An 18,584-nucleotide genomic window follows, 5' to 3' on the forward strand; every position below is an offset into this window, starting at 1 on the left:
GCAGGAGAACCTGAAGAACATTGTGCTAAGTAAAGTAAGCCCAACACACAAAGAAAAGCATTGCCTGGGGGCAGCGCCTGTGGCTCAAGGTGTAGGGCGCCGGTCTTGTGGTTTTTGGCCGGAGGTGGTGGGTTCAAACCCAGCCCCGGCCAAAAATCACACACACACACACAAAAATAAATAAATAAAAAAATAATAAACACATTGCCAATTCCCCCTCCCCCATTTAAAAAAAAAGAAAGAACATTTTTTTCACTTAAAAAAAACATTGCATGGTGGGCGGCGCCTGTGGCTCAAAGGAGTAGGGCGCCAGCCCCATATACCGGAGGTGGTGGGTTCAAATCTGGTCCCAGCCAAAAACTGCAAAAAAACCCCCAAAAAACAAAACAAAACCCCAAAAACAAAAACAAAAACCATTGCATGGTCTCACTTGCATGTAGACGATTTTATTTTTTTTAAAAGAAGAGCTCAAATACGCAGAGACAGACAATGAAACTGATTTCCAGCAGGGAGAAGGGGTGGGGTAGAGAAAAAGGAAACAGGGAGAGATGTTGGTCCAAGGATACAAAAGAGCATATATGTGCAAACAGATCTGGAGATCCAATGTAAATCATGAGAACTAAAGTTAATAAAGTCATATTGTGCGAGGGATTTTGGTTCAATAAGTAGATTTTAGCTGCTTTTGTCTTACAAAATGTTGCTATGTGAGATGACAGATAATGTAATTTACTTCACTATTGTAACTACTTTGCTCTCTATATGTAGCCCCTGTAACTTCATGTTATAAACCTTAAATATACACAATAAAAATTATTTCTAAAAAGAGTTCATTGTAAATTTGACCTTAGTATTCCATGTTAAAGCCAGATGTTTATAATCAGCTGAATTTCATATCATGAAGATGCCTTGTGCCCACTGGATGACGCATTCGGGCCATTAGCTTTTCTTCCCAGGACAGATGCATACTCTAAATCTGGAAGGAAGATGAACAGCAGCCCATTCTGGGCACCAAGCCCAGAGGAAAGGCTCGGTGTGGAAGAAGACGCGGTAGAATCAACTTTAGGCAGAACTGAGACAAGTGTGGTTTCATGCAAGCACTTCTCCAGATCTTTCACTTTCAACTTATTCCTCTGCTTTTTGAATATCACAAATGCCTAATTCCCATCTCCTGTCTCCCCAAGCCCAACTTCTTGTGACTTAAGTGTCATTTGTAGACAGCCTGCAAATGAAATGTAAAAATCTAAACATTTCATGGTCGCTCAGTTGATATAAGCAACAGAGAACAAAATCTGAACTTTGGCAAAAGTCTATTAATAATTGACAAATAACGGAACGGTCAGGGTGTAGAAGGCAATACATGAAGATAAATAGCCCAAAGGACATCTGGGCTTGCAATAAACTGTGACAATGTTCCCCCGGCTACTTTGTATCAATGATTATGAACAACATGCTAAGTCCACACTTCAAAAATCTATATATGACTACTATAGGTCTGGGGCAAATGATCAGGAAACTCTGGCTGATAATATTGCAGCATTTTCCAGGTAAGAAAATCTATTTTTAAATGATGTTTTAAAATTACATAAAGATATTATACCAAAATAAGATTTAGATTTGCACTGACCATGATTGGAAGTACCTATCTTTGTGCTTGTTCGAGAGGGGGAAAATTCTTGGGACTGTGAGAAATCTTGGACTTTTAAGTTGTTTAAAAATATTCCAACCTGGGAATCTTAAACAACTGATTGTAAAAGCCAACCTTATGTCCTTATGTTACCTGATTAGAAGTGTGATTGATGATAATTAATTCAACTACATGTAGAAAAAAAGCGATAAATGCCAATGACTCCATTTCCTTTTTCTCCGAGTCCAACAGTGGTGTTTACACTCATGGTGTTGGAAATGGCATTAAATGCAAGATAACCATCTTATCTGGTTGAACCAGATTGGATCCTTGCTTCAAATGTTCCGGATCCTGCTGGTTTTCTGTGTTATTCATTTTGATTACTGTTGTCTAAACCTTCACGCTAGATTTCAGTTCATCTCTGCAGCATTAGTCCTTCAACCTTGCTGTTTCCTCTCTCCTCCAAAGGGCTTCATTTCTCTCCCTAAATTAGTTTTCCCTTGACTTTCATACTTCAAAGCACAAAATGGTGGGTGTCATGGTTTATGTTTTCTTTTTGTAATAAAAACAAGAAATAAAATAACTTTAAAGGGATATTTTTCTTTCAGCAGTTACACAAATGGTTTATTTTCCAGAGTAGGAGAGAAGCAGACATCTTCCCTGCGCTGGCCTCCGTCAGTATAATCCATCTAACACTATAGCCTTTAGCAGAGGCAGTGGATATTGTGGGTATTTATTGATGGTGATCAATTTTAGAAAGGCAGAGGTTATCCAGGGGGAGAGAATTGGCTTTCCTTCCTGATTTTTTTCTTTACAAGAAAATTACTCACCAATCATTTTTCTATATGTAAATTAGGAATGAAATTGTTCTAACTAAGGTAGGACTTACTAGACAGTACTGATCACCCACAGCATGGAGGTGAGGGCCCTCTCCCAGGCCCTTTAAGACCTGACTTCATCTTAGGTTTTGCCTAGAACTCAAAGGAGCTCAAAATATACTGGGAAAATCCTGGGAAGAGAAAGTTGGCTGGGAGGAGAGGGATGTAAGGTTCTGCATGATCTTTTGCAATCATTGTTTAACATTTTGGGCTCATTTAAGTTTCTGCTCTTGGGAGATGCCCATTCTTGGGTCAATTTCAGTTCTATCACTTAGTAATGAGGTTTGCCTAGGAATGGTTTCCTGAGAACTGAACCTTAACCTCAACAGGTTAAATCTATCAAACCTCTTGATAGATTTCCAGGGCTGGTGTCTCAGCATTGCCCAGGTCACAGTGCTCAGGTGCCTGCCTGTTTCATTTAAATGCAGCCTTTCTCAACCCTTAGCCCCCTCCACCCTTGAGAGTTCACTAACTCAGGTTGATTGGGAGTCTCATGGGATAGACTCTGTACTACACACTGAGGACATAGCAGGGCGCCTGGCAGAGTTCGCATGCACAGGAGCTTCCATTCCACTGAGTGCACACTGCCCTCCATAATGGTCCTGAACTGACAATGCAAAAATTACCCAAAGCACTTGACCTAGTGGGGGTCTCAGAGAGGGAGGGAGCAATGAGGTGTAACAAAGCAGGTGGACCACTCTTGTGCCCTAGAAATTCTAGACACTTGTGAGCTATAGAAGGCTTGATGGCTTCCAGGTTGTGAACTGGCAAAGCGCCTCCTGCCTAGGTGAACATTAAGGCATCAGGGTGAGTATTCCCACCCCAATACTCAGAGGTGGGACAGAGATAACAAGTTTGCAATACCATCTTTTCCACAAACTTTCATCATTCTCTTTTGTTTGGCTTTTTAAAAAAAGGGTGCTATCAATCTACTTTCTTCGGTAGACAGCTGATACTTTTTAAAATTATCAACTACTTGAGATTTTATTGCAACAAAATGTGAGGAGCTCTTACCTAACATCTCAGTTCCTCTTCTGATGTGTAACTTGCTATTTGACCCTTGGTCCTCACCCCATATCATCTAGTTGGTCACATGCAACTAAAAATAGACTTTCTGCCAGGTTTGTGTTGGCTTTGTGTTGCTGGCATGAAGGAAATCAAACTGAAATTTCTCATTCTGATCAAAATGAAAAATACAGTACGACCAAACCTCAACTAACCCATTGTGCACAAGGTTGGGGTATTTCAAAGACATTTCTGAAATTTATACACCTCTCCTTCCCATAAGTATAGCGAAAGGTAATTTGCAGTGACAACTTTTAATTCTCTGTACTCAGATCTCACAACCACATTTTAGAGTTCTGGGGATATGCATCACTCATGTGACCCAGCAATTTCTTGAAAACATTTTTTTTTTGGGTAAGATTAAAGACTCTAATATTGTGACAAAAGAAAAAAATTTACAAAAAGACAAATGAATGGAACCATCTGGAAGAACAAAATTTCTTACTGTAAACAGGAAAAAACAGGGCAAATGTCAGCTTGCTACATTTGGCATGGCTTGAACTGAGTGAGGCTAATTTTACAAAGGAGCAATATTTTGTTTCTCTTATACATTAACTTGGATTTCTCAACTGTGGTCTATACATGGTTTGTGGCTTTTTTTCCTGAAATTATTACTGAAACATAATTCTGCAATTTAAGTATTTAGACTCCCCCCTGATTTCAGAAAAGGAAGCTGTTCTCTTCTCTGCCACATCACCCACCAACAATGAAAATCATGTCATTTTCTTTTAAATAACTAATGGGCAAAAGCAATAGCATTCTCTCACTTTAATATTTGAGAAACAATATAAATTAGTGATGTTTTCAGTATTTTTTTGATATGCATAAATGTCACACAATCATCCAACTAGTACCCAAGAGAGGGGAACAAGGTGTGTTTTACACCTTATTTTGTTACATATTTATTTATTTTTATTAAATCGTAACTGTGTACATTGATATGATCATGGGGCACCATACACTAGCTTCACAGACCGTTTGACACACTTTCATCACACTGGTTAACAGAGCCTTCCTGGCATTCTCTCACTGTGCCAAGACACTTACATTCCACATTTACCAAGTTTCACATATACCCTTGTAAGATGCACCGCAGGTGTAATCCCACCAATCCCCCTCCCTCTACCCACGTCCACCTCCCTCCCCTCCCTTTCCCCCTTCCCCCTATTCTTAGGTTGTAACTGGGTTATAGCTTTCTTTTTTTTTTTTTTATTATTTTTTTTTTGTAGAGACAGAGTCTTACTGTACTGCCCTCGGTAGAGTGCCGTGGCCTCACACAGCTCACAGCAACCTCCAGCTCTTGGGCTTAAGCGATTCTCTTGCCTCAGCCTCCCGAGCAGCTGGGACTACAGGCGCCCGCCACAACGCCCGGCTATTTTTTGGTTGCAGTTTTGGCCGAGGCCGGGTTTGAACCCTCTACCCTCGGTATATGGGGCTGGCGCCCTACTCACTGAGCCACAGGCGCCACCCTGGGTTATAGCTTTCATGTGAAAGCCATAAATTAGTTTCATAGTAGGGCTGAGTACATTGGGTACTTTTTCTTCCATTCTTGAGATACTTTACTAAGATGAATATGTTCCAGCTTCATCCATGTAAACATGAAAGAGGTAAAGTCTCCATCTTTCTTTAAGGCTGCATAATATTCCATGGTGTACATGTACCACAAATAATTAATCCATTCGTGGATCGATGGGCACTTGGGCTTTTTCCATGACTTAGCAATTATGAATACGGCTGCAATAAACATTCTGGTACAAATAGCTTTGTTATGATGTGATTTTTGGTCTTCTGGGTATATGCCCAGTAGAGGAATTATAGGATTGAATGGCAGATTTATTTTTAGATCTCTAAGTGTTCTCCATATCTCTTTCCAAAAGGAATGTATTAATTTGCATTCCCACCAGCAGTGCAAAAGTGTTCCCTTTTCTCCACATCCGTGCCAACATCTCAGCTCTTGGGATTTTGTGATATAAGCTAGTCTCACTGGAGTTAGATGATATCTCAAAGTAATTTTGATTTGCATTTCTCTGATGATTAAAGATGATGAGCATTTTTTCATATGTCTGAAGGCCACGTGCCTGTCTTATTCAGAGAAGTTTCTGTTCAAATCCCTTGCCCAGCCTGCGATGGGATTCCTTGTTCTTTTCTTGCTAATGCGTTTGAGTTCTCTGTGGATTCTGGTTATTAAACCTTTGTTGGAGACATAACCTGCAAATATCTTCTCCCATTCTGAGGGCTGTCTGCTTGATTTACTTTCTGTGTTCTTGGCTGTGCAGAAGCTTTTTAGTTTGATCAAGTCCCAGTAGTGTATTTTTGAAGCTGCTTCAATTGCCCAGGGGGTCCTCCTCATAAAATACTCACCCTTACCGATTTCTTCAAGGGTTTTCCCTGCACTCTCCTCTAGTATTTTTATAGTTTCATGTCTTAAGTTTAAATCTTTAATGCAGTGAGAGGTGAAAGGTGTGGCTCCAGTTTCAGTCTTCTGCAGGTTGCCAGCCAGTTCACCCAGCACCATTTGTTAAATAGGGTATCTTTCCCCACTGAATGTTTTTAATTGGCTTGTAAAAAATTAAATAACGGTAAGTAGCTGGATTCATCTCTTGGTTCTCTATTCTGCTCCAGACATCTACTTCTCTGTTTTTGTGCCAATACCATGCTGTTTTGATCACTATCGATTTGTAGTATAGTCTGAGGTCTGGTAGTGTAATTCCTCCTGCTTTGTTTTTATTTCTGAGTAATGTCTTGGCTATTCGACATTTTTTTCTGATTCCATATAAAACGAAGTATTGTTTTTTCAAAATCTTTAACATATGACAGTGGAGCTTTCATAGGGATTGCTTTGAAATTATATATTGCTTTGGGTAGTATGGACATTTTAAAAATGTTGATTCTTCCCAGCCATGAGCATGGTATGTTTTTCCATTTGTCAGCTATTTCTTTTCTTAGCGTTTCATAGTCTCTTTATAGAGATCTTTCATGTCCTTTGTTAGATAAATTCCCAAATATTTCATCTTCTTTGGCACTACTGTGAATGGGATAGAGTCCCTAACTGTTTTTCTCAACTTGACTATTGTTGGTGTATATAAAGACTACCGATTTATGAATGTTGATTTTGTAACCTGAGACACTGCTGTATTCCTTGATCACATCTAAGAGTTTTGTAGTAGAATCCCTAGTGTTTTCCAGGTATACAATCATATCATCTGCGAAGAGCGACAGTTTGATCTCTTCTGACCCTATATGCAAACCCTTGATCGCCTTTTCTTCCCTAATTGCAGTGGCTAAAACTTCCAGTGCAATGTTAAAAAGCAATGGAGACAATGGGCAGCCTTGTCTGGTTTCTGATCTGAATGGAAATGATTCCAATTTAACTCCATTAAATATAATATTGGCTGTGGGTTTGCTGTAGATGGCCTCTGTCAGTTTAAGAAATGTCCCTTCTAGACCAATTTTCTTGAGTGTTCTGATCGTGAAAGGATGCTGGATATTATCCAAAGCTTTTTCTGCATTGATTGAAAGAATCATATGGTCTTTGTTTTTTAATTTGTTTATGTGCTGAATTACATTTATAGATTTACGTATATTGAATCAGTCTTGAGACCCTGGGTTAAAACGACTTGGTCATGATGTATAATTTGTTTGATGTGTTGCTGGATTCTGTTCGTTAGGATCTTGTTGAATATTTTTGCATCTATATTCATTAGTGATATTGGTCTATAATTTTCTTTCCTTGTTGGTCTTTTCTTGGTTTGGGGATCAGGGTGATGTTTGCTTCTTAGAACGTGTTGGGTAGTCTTCCTTCTTTTTCTACATTTTGGAACAGTTTGAGTAATATAGGTACTAGTTCCTCTTTAAAGGTTTGGTAGAATTCTGACGTGAAACCATCTGGTCCTGGGCTTTTCTTTTTAGGGAGGTGTGTATGGTTGATGCTATTGGGCCTGTTCAACATTTCCACTTAATTCTGGCTAAGTCTTGGAAGGTGACATGCTTCCAAGTATCGGTCAATTTCCTTCAGATTTTCATATTTCTGAGAATAAAGTTTCTTGTAATATTCAAAGGTTTTTTTGATTTCTGAGGAATCTGTTGTTATTTCATCTTTGTCATTTCTGATTGATGAGGTTAGAGATTTTAGTCTGTTTTTCCTGATTAGGTTGGCCAAAGGTTTATCTATTTTATTGACCTTTTCAAAAAACCAGCTTTTTGATTTATTGATCTGTTGTATTATTCTTTTGTTTTTAATTTCATTTAATTCTGCTCTAATTTTGGTTATTTTTTTTCTTTTACTGGGTTTGGGGTTGGAATGTTCTTCCTTTTCCAGTTGCTTGAGATGTCCCATTAAGTTCTTAACTTCCTCTCTTTCCATTCTTTTAAGGAAGGCTTGCAGTGCTATAAATTTCCCTCTTAGAACTGCCTTTGCAGTGTCCCACAGGTTCTGATAGTTTGTGTCTTCATTGTCATTTTGTTCCAAAAAATTGGCAATTTCTTTCTTAATCTCATCTCTGAGCCAGCTATCATTCAGCATAAGGTTATTTAACTTCCATGTTTTTGTACGAGTATGCAGATTCCTGCTGTTACTCAGCTCAAGTTGTATTCCGTGGTGGTCCGAGATGATGCATGGAATAATTTCTATTCCTTTAAATTTACTGAGGTTAGACTTGTGACCTAAGATGTGATCAATTTTGGAGTAAGTTCCATGGGCTGATGAGAAGTATGTGTATTCAGTTTTGTTGGGATGAAATGTTTTGTAGATATCTGCTAAATCCAAATGTTGGATGGTTAGTTTAAATCTAAAATTTCGTTGCTCAGCTTGTTGTTGGAGTATCGATCCAACACTGCCAAAGGAGTTTTGAAATCTTTGACAATCATGGAGCTGGAGGAAATCAAGTTGCTCATGTCTGTTAGAGTTTCTCTATAAATTCAGGTGCATTCTGGTTGGGTGCATAGATATTCATAATTGAAATCCCATCATATTGAGTATTACCCTTAACAAATATGAAGAGACAATTTTTATCCTTCCTTAATTTTGTTGATTTAAAGCCTATTATATCTGCAAATAAAATTGCAACACCTGCTTTTTTCTGTTTACCATTTGCCTGAAATATGGATGACCATCTTTTCATCCTGAGTCTGTATTTGTCTTTTAAGTTAAGATGTGACTCTTGTATGCAACAAATATCTGGCCTGAGTTTTTGTATCCAGTCAGCTAACCTATGCCTCTTTAGAGGACTGTTTAAGCTGTTCACATTAATGGAGAATATTGATAAGTCTGGTGAAATTTTGGGTATCTAGTTTTTCAGAAGTCCAGTGGACATTTTTAATCCTTTGTCCAGTGTGGAAATTGGAGTTTGATCTGAAGTTTCTGAGTGAGTTTACTTTTGTGGTATAGGATTGGGTTGGTCATTATGGAGAATAAGTCTGAGAATATCCTGAAGAGCTGGTTTGGTTATGGCAAATTTCTTCAACATATGAATGTCATTAAAGTATTTAATTTCTCTATCATAAATGAAACTCTGTTTAGCTGGATACAAGATCCGGGGTTGAAAGTTATTTTGCTTTAGGAGATTAAAAGTTGATGACCACCCTCTTCTGGCTTGAAAAATTTCAGGAGAGAGATCTGCAGTCATTCTAATATTCTTCCCTTTGAAGGTAATGGTTTTCTTTCTCCTGGCAGCTTTGCGAATTTTCTCCTTCATATTAACTTTAGTGAAGTTAATTATGATATGCCTGGGGGATGTCTTATTGGGGTTGAGTCGTGCTGGGGTTCTGAAGCTGTCTGCTATCTGAATTTCAGAATCTCTAGGTATGTCTGGAAAATTCTCTTTTGTAATTTCATGCAGAAGGGCCTCTGTGCCCAGCGAGGCCACTTCATTGGATTCAGGAATTCCAATGATTCGGATATTGCCCTTCTTCGAATTATCCCAGAGCTCTCTGAGAGAATGATCCATTTTTGCTCTCCATTTCTCTTCCTCTTTGAGAGTTTGGGAGCGTTCAAAGTCTTTATTTTCAATGTCAGAAATCCTTTCTTCTGCTTGATCCATTCTGTTGCTGAGGAATTCTACTGTATTTTTCATATCTTTGAGGGCTGTAAATTCTTGCTTCAGTGTGTCTAAGTCTTTGGTGGTTTTGTCTTTAAATTCGTTAAATTCTTGAGACAACTTTTGAATTTCTCCTCTAATTCCTAATTCCACTTTATTAATCTTGTCTGCAATCCAAATTCTGAATTCGATTTCTGACATCTCAGCCAGTTGTTTATGAATGGGATCTTCAATTACATCTGCCATGTGTTTCCTTGGGGGCCATTGATCTATTCTGGTTATTCATGTTACCAGAGTTTTTCCATTGATTCCGCCCCATGGTTGTTTTACTTCCTTTGATTTTTTTCCCCTGGGGCTTTGTTGAGGGCCCGTACAGTTTATGGCCTGAGAAACTGGGGCTCTGTCTGGTGTGGTGGGGCTAAGTGGTTCTGTCTTGTTTTCAGCTGGTTTCTGTTTGACTCTAGTGAAACATTTACTCTGGGTTGAAGTCTCAGCTCTGGAGAAATACCAGCAATTAAATCAACCCGCCCACCACTGGCAACAATTGGAAAAGGAAAATCAAACCTTCCTACAACCGCGCACCCAGGGCACCCACTGAAAAGTCCTCAGTCTATTGGTTCAGTTCAAAAGGTCCATATCAGTTGTCTCAGTCAGCACCAGTCTCGGGTGGGAGAGTTCAAGAAGTCTCTGGGAACTGGATTACAGGGGTCTGGTGACTACTCTGATATGGCTTGTTTCAGTGCTGCGTGGAGTCAGGAGGAGCCACCCAGCAAATAGATCAGTCTGGGAAGGTTGATGCCTCCTTCCCCACCTTGCTCCTCTGTTGGACCCAGTCACTGATATCCCTGCAGATGGCTGACCCAGTTGCCTGTAGTGAACAGATACTCCAGAGGTTTGCATCTGCCTGAATCGCAGGGAAATCTGCCAGGCCTCTGCACTCTGCCGCTATCTAGCAGGAGGAGGTCAGGTCTGACATCCTTGGGTGCTTGATGAAGGTCAGGGGTGTTCACTCAGCCCCAGCCCGCCCCTGATTGATGTAACTGATAGAACAGAACAGAACAGAACAACTTTGTGGGGTTCTGTCTCTGTTCCTGCTAAATTCACCTGCAGAAGAGAAGCTGTTCTGAGTTCCAACATCCTGTCTTTGCTTCTGGAGGTTTGTATTCGGTTACCTGTCTGAGTCAGCCCCACCCTGGAAACTTCCTGGGTTTGTGAGTCGCCTCAGGCAAATCCTTTACTCAAGGGTGGCCTCCTCTGTTTGCCCAGGGAGACAGGGGGTGTGGCTTGAGAATATCCAGGAGTGAGCCGTTTTGCTGTTAAAAAATAAATGGCTGTTGGACTGCCTCCAGGAACCGCTGCTCTGGTGTGGCTCCCTCCCAGCTGACCCTTCTCTCCTCGCTCCCATGCCCCGGAGTCAGCATGACCAGCTGCAGTTCAGGCACTGTACACACCCCTTGAAAGATCACCCAAAAATCTGGACTCCTGAGGGACAGGCCTCCAGATCCCAGAGTGAGGGTGGAGGGGAGTGCTGGGAGCCCAGAGCTGCAGCTAGCGAGCACACATATTTCCACACAGTTTTATGCCTGGCTGCACCACTGCCAGAAGACAGCTGCCGCTCCGCATCCCAGGGAACTGCTGCTCTGAAGCGGTTCCCTCCCAGCTGACCGTCCTCTCCTTGCTCCATGCCCCAGAGTCAGCGCAGCTCAGGCACTGTCCACACCACACAAGAGATCACCCAAGAATCCGGACGTCTGGGGGCCTGTCCCCAGAGTGAGAGTAGAGGGGAGTGCTGGGAGCTCAGCATTGCAAGCAGGGAAGATACACAGTTTCACAGTTTTATGTCTGGCCGTATTGCTGCCCGAGGAGGGCTGCTGCACCACACCTCAGGGAAGCGCCGCCCTGGCATGGTTCCCCCCTTAGCTGACTGTCCTCTCCTCGTTCCTCTGCCCCAGAGTCAGCACTGACCAACCACAGCTTGGGCACTGTCCATACCCCTCGAACTCCTGGGGGACAGGCCTCCAGACCTCAGTGTGAGTGGAGGGGAGTGCTGGGAGTTCAGAGTTGCAGGCAAAGGATAGTTACAGTTTTATATAGTTTTATGCCTGGCAGGAGAGCACCATGGCACCCTAGTAGGGGAGGTAGGTCCAGTTTTTAGAAGGTCTCTCCCGTGGAGTATAGTGGGAGGGCCTTTGATTTCTGCCCGTTTGTTTGTTTGTGGGGCTCTTGAGCTGGTCTCGTGGGGGAGGGGGGAACTCCCTTCAGCTTGGAGATGAATTTTGTACCTTTCGTTTGTGTCCTTGTGGTTGCAGCTCACCTCAGCGGGGTTGATGTGCGTTCTTCAACCTTCTTTTTTGGTGCAGCTCAAATCCACCAGGTTACCTGCTAAATTTTCATCCTTTAACTCTCCTTCTGTACGGGAGTCTCTGTGGAAAGCTGGCTTCAGTCTGCCATCTTGTCTCCACCCTCCTTGTTAAATATTTAGAGTAAAAAATTAATGTAGAGATATTGGAATGCAATTTGGAGCAGATTGGAGCAAAAGGGTGCAACAAAGAAGAATGGCTTCCTGCCCTAGAAATTCTAGAAACTTCATGAGATACAGCAGGCTTGGTGATTTCTAAGCTATGAACTGGCAAAGTGCTTTCTGTGAATACTGGTACTTGAGTATTATCATCCTACCTGTGTACTGGGTAACTTCAGGACAAGACACAAACTTGCAAAACTTTAATTCACTGTGTCCTGTTGGTGAATCAAATACAGCACAGATTTTTAAAGTTAAGTGATATGAGACTGTCTTCCTTCAACAGAGCACCTAGCTTGTGGGGAGTGTGCCTATCCCCTGTTTTTTTAGTAATATAACTTTGAGGTTTGTTATTCACTTGGTTTAATTGTTTGCCAATCTTCATATGCTTGTTCTAAAGTGGAGACCCCCACTTAGAGCACAGTCCAAAGTTATGGTGAGGTATTATTTATGTACAATTGTGGGAATGTTACTTAAATTTGGACTGGAAAGTTGCTATTGAACTATTTGATAAAATTATTGTAATTGGTATTTGAAAAATATCAAAACATAGAGGACTCTTTAGAGAACATGTTTCCCAATACCAATAATTTTTATCTAATTTTTCTCAGCAATTGAATTGTGTGCATTAATTGACAAGTTAATTAAGTTAATATTCTCAGAACAGAAAATTAGGTGTACCAGAAAGCAAGAGCTCACAGTTATTAAAGTGACTGCGCCACCACGTGGACAAATGTGAAATTACTATCTGGAGATAACAGTCTTGCCTTGTACATGGGAGTTTGTCATTTAAAAACGTCTCGTTCCCTGAGTGTACACACACACACACACAACACAGAGCTGGGGCCCCTGTAGCTTTGTGTGCTCTCTTCATAAAAGCGTTCATTGTTTCTCCAGCTCTAAGTAAATATTAATGCCTTCCAAGGCTGGCGTGCTGATGGCTGCTATTAAAATTGTTTTCTCTCATTCTAATAACACACTTAGAGATGATTGGTAATAAAAACTCTCTCGAAGGCTTCTGCTTCTTTCTCTTCGAAATGGAGATCAAAGAATCATGCTGTGAGGGTCAGTGGAGAAGAAAAGGCTTCCAGCAACAGAGCATGTGTGTGTAACATAAAATAATGACAATTATGATGTTCAAAGGAATAGCATAGAAATCACAGTAAAACTTCTTTATTATGCTTTTCAGGGACTGGATGTTTTTACTTTATTATGTGAGGAAGGGTTAGATTACAGACCCTTAGCTACTCCACGGAACAACATTAAGGCAGAATTTCTTCTTCTGCTGCTACAGGACGTGTGCTCCAATTAAGGACATTTTGGGGGGAATTATTCCATCACTAAATCATACTTCATAATATTTACAAAAAAACCTTGATCTCTCTGGAAGCAGAGTTAAATCTAGGTAGTGAAAGGTGAGTGCTGGTTAGGTATGTTATATGAGTCTGTACAATATGTTTGCTACACGAAGGCTTGTTAGGGCTGTCTTTTATTCTGTTTTGATCAGTACTAATGAGGAAAATAATAAATCTCAACAAATAGGAGATATAAATTTTGCTAGGAGGAAAGGGAATTAGTTTTCCTGTAAATTTTACTAGTGCATTTTTGGTTGCTGTTTTATTGGTAATTTTCATTCCGATACAGAAGAGTCACAGAAAAAAAGTCATTTAAAATAACTTTTGGGAGTCAGAAACTCTTTAAGCTAATAATTTCAGTTTTTTGTCAAATAATTGTTTTGGAGGAAAACATTCAATTAAACTAAAAATACAAAGACTTTAATGGATACAACAAACAGTGGAAGTATTTTGAAGAAACCAATTTGTGATTTGGAAAGTAATTGCCTGAAGCTACCGCTCATTCTATGGATACTGTCTTCAAAGTGGCTTTCGGGAAGCAGAATGAAAACTTTGCTCACACAAACACCTATACGTGAATGTTTGTAGTAGCTGTATTTATAATCATTCCAAACTGGGAATACTCCAGAAGAACTTTAGCCTGGGAATGGATAAACAAAAGATGGTACCCTGTGCAACGGAATACCATTCATCACCCCAAAGAGACTACTGACACACGCAATAACATGGGAGATTCTCCAGTTAATTATGCTAAATGGCAGAAGCCAGACACAAAACTCTGTGTGCTGCACTCTTCTTCTTCTTCTTCTTCTTTTTTTTTTTTTTTTAAGACAAAGTCTTACTTTGTCACTCTTGGTAGAGTCCTGTGGCATCATAGCTCACAGCAACCTCAAACTCTTGGGCTCAAGTGATTCTCTTGCCTCAGTCTCCTAAATATCTGGGACTCCAGACGCCTGCCACAGTGCTGGACTATATTTAGAGACAAGGGTCTTGCTCTTGCTCAGGCTGGTCTTGAACTCCTGACCTCAAGCAATCTACCCGCCTTGGCCTCCCAGAACGCTGGGATTACAGGCATGATGGAACCTTTTTAGATCTTTACTGTCTTGGCAGTTACACCATCATACACATTGGTCAAAATTTATAAACCTGTATGTGCATATGGGTGAATTCTGTTGTATGTTAATTATTCTTAAATAAAATAAATGGCTTGGAAAATTCATTATCATCTTATTGTTAACTTTCTATCTAAATAAACATTAAAATTGCCTCTTTTCCTTTAGCTTTATAGAATAATCTGCTTCATGGGAAATAAAAACCCAATAATATATATATTTTTCCTTTTAACTAAAACATAATGCTTTAATGATGTTTTTGAAATTCTGAAGCTTTTTTTTAAATTTCTAGATGGAAGCTGTATCCACGGATGCTCCGGAATGTTGCTGAAATAGACCTGTCGACTTCTATTCTAGGACAGAGGGTCAGCATGCCCATATGTGCTGGGGCCACTGCCATGCAATGCATGGCTCACGTGGATGGGGAGCTTGCAACCATTCGAGGTAGGGAGAAGGTCCTCACCATAGCAACAGGAGGAAGCTGGCTGACAGTCAGTGACTTGCTTCTCTGTACCCCCCAAGGATACAGAGTGTTTACACTCAAAAATATTAAGCTCATTGACTCTGCTGTTAAAATGATATCTTGTTCCTGTATTTCTACCTATGCTACTCTGTGCCTTGGTTTTCCCAGCTGTAAAATGGAGATTAAAAAATAGTACCTCCTTCCTGGGTTCCTGCTCCCGTGGCTCAGTCGGTAGCGTGCCAGCCCCATACACCAATGGTGGTGGGTTTGAACCCAGCCCTGGCCAAATGGCAACAAAAAAAGCAGCCAGGCTTCTGGCTGGTGCCTGGAGTCCCAGCTACTCAGGAGACCGAGGCAAAAGGATCGCCTAAGCCCAAGAGTTGGAGGTTGCTGTGAGCCGTGTGACACTACAGCACTCTACCTAGGGCAATAAAGTGAGGCTCTGTCTCTTAAAAGAAAAAAAAATTATTGTTTGGGCGGCTCCTGTGGCTCAGTGAGTAGGGCGCTAGCCCCATATGCCGAGGGTGGCGAGTTCAAACCCAGCCCTGGCCAAACTGCAACCAAAAAATAGCCGGGCATTGTGGCGGGCGCCTGTAGTCCCAGCTGCTCGGGAGGCTGAGGCAAGAGAATCGCGTAAGCCCAAGAGTTAACAGGTTGCTGTGAGCCGTGTGATGCCACAGCACTCTACCCGAGGGCGGTACAGTGAGACTCTGTCTCTACAAAAAAAAAAAAAAAAAGACTGAACATGTTCATATATACTAAGTGCCTGACACGGGGTCGTGGCTCAGTGGCTGTTACATAATGGGTGTTATATATTGGTATCTCAGGAAATGGAAGCTGAGAAATGGACTCACTCAAGGTCACAGCTAGGTGGTCACAGAAATAGGACCTAATCTCAAAGCCCTCCTGCTTCTGCTAAAAGTGTTCTCCACTGTGAAAGAGCAAATGCAGCCACTTGCTTCTCTGTTTTCTTCTGTAGTTTTGAATCACGACAAAACTTGGATGAGTTATATTCCCAATAGAGCATTTCCAGCTGCCTTAGAATAAAATCAGATATGATGGAAAGAAATCTCTTATTAGGGCAATTAATTAACGTTCTAGTTCCTTAGAAAATATGAACATTTGAAAGGCTATGCATAATAGTATTGCTTCCCAAGTTCTGCCTCAGAAATGCATATTAAAGTAAGTAATGAATTCTTTTGATGCTAAGGACAGGAAATGTAGGCCAAATGGACATGAACTAACTACTATTTTATAGCATTTTGGTTTTAAGAATTAAGGAGCTTGAAATGTCTGACACAAAATTTTGCCAGGGCCATCAGAACAGTACAAAGAGGTTTTGCTGGACAGACTAGGGCAGAGGTCGCAGCTTCTGTAAATCCAGGACCGTACACAGATATGTTGTTTTGGGTCTCTAGTCATCTGTCCATGGTAATCCTGAAACAGGCAGGGAGAAGAAAAAAAAAAAAGAAAAATATTAAATGAGTTTGTATCTATTTAAAATTGGGATAACAAAGCACCTATTAGCATGATGCTATATGCAATAACCATTAAAATAAAAGCAAACAAAATCGAAAAATATATGGGACTGCAAAAGGTTAATGTCCTTTGTATGTAAAAAGCCTTTATATTTGAATAAGAAAATAATGTATGACCCAAAAGGGACAAAAAGTGTGCAAAATAGATAAATAGGAAATTCACACACGAAGGCATAAAAATATCCAATAAATATAAGAAAAACATTCAATTTCATTAATAAACTAATAAATATAAATTATAACCATACATTTAATTTTATGGGTAGAAAATTGTTATTTTCTTTTTTTTTTATTAAATCATAACTGTATACATTGATATGATCATGGGTCATCATACACAAAAATTGTTATTTTCAAACACTGACAGGAAAACTATAAAATGAAACAATATTTCTAAAAAGTAATTTGGTGTTCTACATCACAGCTATACAACTATAGATTTCATGTGATCTTATAAAATCTCTTCTAAATTGCCAAGCAAATAATTATTATTTTTGAGGCAAGGATTTTTCATGTCTTTGTTACTTTCTTCTTTTCTTTTCTTTCTTTTTTTGAGGCAGTCTCATTATGTTGCCCTTGGTAAAGTATCGTGGCATCACAATTCACAGCAACCTCCAACTCTTGGGCTTAAGCGATTCTCTTGCCTCAGCCTCCCAAGTAGCTGGGACTATGGGCATCTGCCACAATGCCCGGCCATTTTTTTGTTGCAGTTGTCATTGTTGACAGGCTCTAAACTGCCACACTGGTGTTTGTAGCTGCTGCCCTCCCCACTGAGCTATAGGCACCGCCCATGCCTTTCTTACTTTTAATCAGAGAAACATAAGAAAAAAAACCCAAAAAACCCCAGATGTTCCATTATTGGAGATAGGTTGTAAAAGTAGGGCACGTTAAACATCGCATAATATTTTAAAAACTATATCATAGAAAGAATGTAATAACGTAGAAGGATTTTACAATAATGTTTTTAAAAAGCAGCTACAGGGTGGCGCCTGTGGCTCAGTGAGTAGGGCGCTGGCCCCATATACCAAGGGTGGCGGGTTCAAACCCAGCCCCGGCCAAATTGCAACCAAAAAATAGCCGGGCGATGGGGCGGGCGCCTGTAGTCCCAGCTGCTCGGGAGGCTGAGGCAGGAGAATCGCTGAAGCCCAAGAGCTGGAGGTTGCTGTGAGTCTTGTGACATCATGGTACTCCACTGAAGGCAATAAAGTGAGACTCTCTCTACAAAAAAAAAAAGCAGCTACAAACAAATATTTACGTCATGAAAGATACTTAGTTTTAAAGACCAAGATACTGATCAGGGTTTACAAATGTTTCTTTTTTTCTTTATTCCTGGCTTTACACTTTTCTGATTTTTTGTCCATGCTTATAAACTATTCTTTGAATTATTTAGTAAGAAGAAAACAATAAAAGTTAGATTTAGTGAAAGAGATAAGACGGAGAAGGGACCAGGCATTGAATGGAAATGAGGGAAGGCCACCAGCAGTGCTCACCTGGTCAGACACCAGAAAGTAGGCAGATTATTTCTGTAGGTATTAGTTTATTTTTTGTTTTGCAGGTTCTCAGGATGTGGGCTAGAGTTCCAAAGAAAGTAGGTTTTCTTAGCTGGTCAATGACAGGGTTTACTCCCTGACTGACTTCCGATGGTTCCAAGACCACTGCTTATTCTTGATGGTGTTGGGCTGGGCAGAAAGAGGAGAGGAAAGCTTGCTTAGAGACTGTGATGTCAGAGGCCAGGCAGGATGCCAAGCTGCTTTGTTTCCCCCAGCACTAACCACGAGGGGATATTAAATGCCTGTTGCAGTCTTGTCCCTTGAGGCTTATTTAACAAACACTTATAAAGCAATGACTGGGCTTGGGAACTATTCCAAGTACATCACAAGCATTAAAGCATTGAGTCCTCAGAGCGGCCAAAAGAAACAGGCCTTGTTATTAAGCCCGTTTTATACATGAAACACTGAGGCACAACCAGATGGGTGATGTGCCCGGGGTTCACAGC

At 40.5% G+C, this 18,584-nt stretch overlaps 1 protein-coding gene across 5 annotated transcripts in view; it reads left to right on the forward strand.

Annotated features, from left to right (window-relative positions):
* The first annotated feature begins 1,342 nt into the window (after positions 1-1,342).
* The window catches only part of HAO1 (hydroxyacid oxidase 1), a 154,075-nt gene continuing 136,833 nt past the window's right edge, over positions 1,343-18,584 (forward strand). For 4 of the 5 annotated variants that reach the window (XM_053574538.1, XM_053574537.1, XM_053574540.1 and 1 more), the window contains exons 1-2: positions 1,377-1,544; positions 14,880-15,031. In XM_053574538.1, coding sequence (XP_053430513.1) covers positions 1,408-1,544; positions 14,880-15,031 — 289 coding nt within the window. In that variant the 5' untranslated portion in view covers positions 1,377-1,407. Of the gene's footprint in view, positions 1,545-14,879; positions 15,032-18,584 lie in introns of all 5 variants that reach the window. The other variant, XM_053574539.1, reaches the window with a different exon arrangement.

The sequence above is a fragment of the Nycticebus coucang genome, chromosome 21 (genome assembly GCF_027406575.1).
Source record: "Nycticebus coucang isolate mNycCou1 chromosome 21, mNycCou1.pri, whole genome shotgun sequence".
NCBI classification, from domain to species: Eukaryota; Metazoa; Chordata; class Mammalia; order Primates; family Lorisidae; genus Nycticebus; species Nycticebus coucang.